At 53.6% G+C, this 3,538-nt stretch overlaps 1 protein-coding gene across 1 annotated transcript in view; it reads left to right on the top strand.

Moving 5' to 3' along the window:
* The window catches only part of LOC140348241 (ras guanyl-releasing protein 3-like), a gene marked incomplete at its 3' end in the record, with an annotated part of 6,101 nt that extends 2,910 nt beyond the window's left edge, over positions 1 to 3,191 (top strand). The window contains exons 4-7 of the mRNA XM_072434298.1: positions 608 to 739; positions 1,576 to 1,723; positions 2,015 to 2,188; positions 3,075 to 3,191. Coding sequence (XP_072290399.1) covers positions 608 to 739; positions 1,576 to 1,723; positions 2,015 to 2,188; positions 3,075 to 3,191 — 571 coding nt within the window. The remainder of the gene's footprint in view (positions 1 to 607; positions 740 to 1,575; positions 1,724 to 2,014; positions 2,189 to 3,074) is intronic.
* Positions 3,192 to 3,538: the final 347 nt, after the last annotated feature.

Below are 3,538 nucleotides of genomic sequence, written 5' to 3'. Positions count from 1 at the left end.
ATGTTCTGTCTTTGAAGGTTCCATCCTTAAATGTGTTCTGTCTTTGAAGGTTCCATCCTAAATGTGTTCTGTCTTTGAAGGTTCCATCCTAAATGTGTTTGGTCTTTGAAGGTTCCATCCTGAATGTGTTTGGTCTTTGAAGGTTCCATCCTAAATGTGTTCTGTCTTTGAAGGTTCCATCCTAAATGTGTTCTGTCTTTGAAGGTTCCATCCTAAATATGTTCTGTCTTTGAAGGTTCCATCCTAAATGTGTTCTGTCTTTGAAGGTTCCATCCTAAATATGTTCTGTCTTTGAAGGTTCCATCCCAAATGTGTTTGGTCTTTGAAGGTTCCATCCTAAATGTGTTTGGTCTTTGAAGGTTCCATCCTAAATGTGGTTGGTCTTTGAAGGTTCCATCCTAAATGTGTTTGGTCTTTAAAGGTTCCATCCTAAATGTGTATGGTCTTTGAAGGTTCCATCCTAAATGTGTATGGTCTTTGAAGGTTCCATCCTAAATGTGTATGGTCTTTGAAGGTTCCATCCTAAATGTGTTTGGTCTTTAAAGGTTCCATCCTAAATGTGTATGGTCTTTGAAGGTTCCATCCTAAATGTGTTTGGTCTTTGAAGGTTCTGGATCCAAACGTTTCCGGCCGAGTTCAACCTGGACCTGGGTCTGATCCGGATCACGGAGGAGTTCAGGGACTGGACGAGGAGACTGGGCTGTGAGGAGCAGAGCCTCCTCCTGGACATCTCCTCCATGTGAGGAACCTCCTAGAACCTGCTACAACCTCTTAGAACCTCCTAGAACCTCCTAGAACCTCTTAGAACCTCCTAGAACCTCCTAGAACCTTCTAGACTTTAGGAAGAAACGGTTCTGAGACTTTTAGAGAAATAACCAAACAAAACAGTGGCTCCACTAACGAGGTCCTCCTCCTCCTCCCCCTTCTCCCTCCTCCTTCTCCCTCCTCCCCCTCCTCTCCTCCTCCTCCTCTCCTCCTCCTCCTCTCCTCCTCCTCTCCTCCCCCTTCTCCCTCCTCCCCCTCCTCTCCTCCCCCTCCTCTCCTCCTCCTCCTCCTCTCCTCCTCCTCTCCTCCCCCTTCTCCCTCCTCCCCCTCCTCTCCTCCTCCTCCTCTCCTCCTCCTCCTCTCCTCCTCCTCCTCCTCTCCTCCTCCTCTCCTCCCCCTTCTCCCTCCTCCCCCTCCTCTCCTCCTCCTCCTCTCCTCCTCCTCCTCTCCTCCTCCTCTCCTCCCCCTTCTCCCTCCTCCCCCTCCTCTCCTCCCCCTCCTCTCCTCCTCCTCCTCTCCTCCTCCTCTCCTCCCCCTTCTCCCTCCTCCCCCTCCTCTCCTCCCCCTCCTCCCTCCTCCCCCCCTCTGACTCCTCCTCCTCCCCCTCTGACTCCTCCTCTCCTCCTCCTCTCCTCCCCCTTCTCCCTCCTCCCCCTCCTCTCCTCCTCCCCCCCTCTGACTCCTCCTCCTCCTCCTCCCCCTCTGACTCCTCCTCTCCTCCTCCTCCCTCCTCCTCTCCCTCTGACTCCTCCTCCTCCCTCCTCCTCCCCCTCTGACTCCTCCCCCTCTGACTCCTCCCCCCCTCCACAGTCCCTCCTTTGATTGGATGCGTAGAGTGACTCAGAGGAGGAAGACTCTGAAGAAGGGGAAAGCGTCTCTTCTGTTCCATCATCTGGAGCCGTCACAACTGGCAGAACATCTGACCTTCCTCGAGCTGAAGGCGCTGCGCCGGATCTCTGTGAGGACCAGGACCGGACTGGACGGGACCGGACTGGACCAGACTGGACCAGACCGGACTGGACCGGACTGGACCAGACTGGACCGGACCATGACTGGACCAGACCGGACTGGACCGGACTGGACCGGATTGGACCCGTGCTTGGACCTTCTGACCCGTGCTTGGACCTTCTGACCCGTGCTTGGACCTTCTGACCCGTGCTTGGACCTTCTGACCCGTGCTTGGACCTTCTGACCCGTGCTTGGACCTTCTGACCCGTGCTTGGACCTTCTGACCCGTGCTTCTCTTCAGTTCCCTGATTACCATAGTTACGTGGTCCATGGTCACCTGGTGCAGAACCCGACCCTGGAGCGCTCCATCGCCCTCTTTAACGGGCTCTCCCAGTGGGTGCAGCTCATGGTGCTGAGACAACTGACCCCTCAGAGCCGAGCAGAGGTCATCGCCAAGTTCATCCACGTGGCACAGGTGAGGGCACAGACAGGTCAAAGGGCACAGACAGGTCACAGACAGGTCACAGACAGGTCACAGACAGGTCACAGAAAGGTCAAAGGTCACAGACAGGTCACAGACAGGGCACAGACAGGTCACAGACAGGTCACAGAAAGGTCACAGGTCACAGACAGGTAACAGACAGGGCACAGGTCAAAGACAGGTCAGAGGTCACAGACAGGGCACAGACAGGTCAGAAGTCACAGACAGGTCAGAGGTCACAGGCAGGTCAGAGGTCACAGACAGGGCACAGACAGGTCAGAGGTCACAGACAGGTCACAGGTCACAGACAGGTCAGAGGTCACAGACAGGTCAGAGGTCACAGATAAGTCACAGGTCACAGACAGGTCACAGGTCACAGAGAGGGCACAGACAGGTCACAGACAGGTCACAGGGTACAGACAGGTCACAGGTCACAGGTCACAGACAGGTCACAGGTCACAGACAGGTCACAGGTCACAGACAGGTCACAGACAGGTCAGAGGTCACAGACAGGTCAGAGGTCACAGACAGGTCAGAGGTCAAAGACAGGGCACAGACAGGTCAGAGGTCACAGACAGGTCACAGACAGGTCAGAGGTCACAGACAGGTCAGAGGTCACAGACAGGTCACAGGTCACAGACAGGTCACAGAAGGTCACAGACAGGTCAGAGGTCACAGACAGGTCAGAGGTCACAGACAGGGCACAGACAGGTCAGAGGTCACAGACAGGGCACAGACAGGTCAGAGGTCACAGACAGGTCACAGGTCACAGACAGGTCACAGGTCACAGACAGGTCACAGGTCACAGACAGGTCACAGGTCACATTATGTTTAACAGCAGCTGAACAGTTTAAGACGTTCAAGTGTTTGGTTGTTTCAGAAGTTGCTTCATCTTCAGAACTTTAACTCTCTGATGTCAGTGGTGGGAAGTCTGAGCCACAGCGCCATCTGCAGGTTAAAGGAGACGCACCGCTACCTGCCCCCAGAGGTCCTGAAGGTACAAGGGTCTAAACCAGGACTAAACCAGGACTAAACCAGCTCTAAACCTGGACTAAACCAGGACTAAACCAGATCTAAACCAGCTCTAAACCAGCTCTAAACCAGCTCTAAACCAGGACTAAACCAGCTCTAAACCAGGTCTAAACCAGCTCTAAACCAGCTCTAAACCAGGACTAAACCAGGACTAAACCAGCTCTAAACCTGGACTAAACCAGGACTAAACCAGATCTAAACCAGCTCTAAACTAGCTCTAAACCAGCTCTGAACCAGGACTAAACCAGCTCTAAACCAGCTCTAAACAAGCTCTAAAACAGCTCTAAACCAGGACTAAACCAGCTCTAAACC

This window comes from Eucyclogobius newberryi, unplaced genomic scaffold (assembly GCF_026437365.1).
Source record: "Eucyclogobius newberryi isolate DKJ021-1_F unplaced genomic scaffold, fEucNew1.0.hap1 SCAF_64, whole genome shotgun sequence".
NCBI classification, from domain to species: Eukaryota; Metazoa; Chordata; class Actinopteri; order Gobiiformes; family Gobiidae; genus Eucyclogobius; species Eucyclogobius newberryi.
The sequence above is the reverse complement of the archived record's forward strand: the minus strand, read 5'-3'. Positions and strand labels throughout refer to the sequence as shown.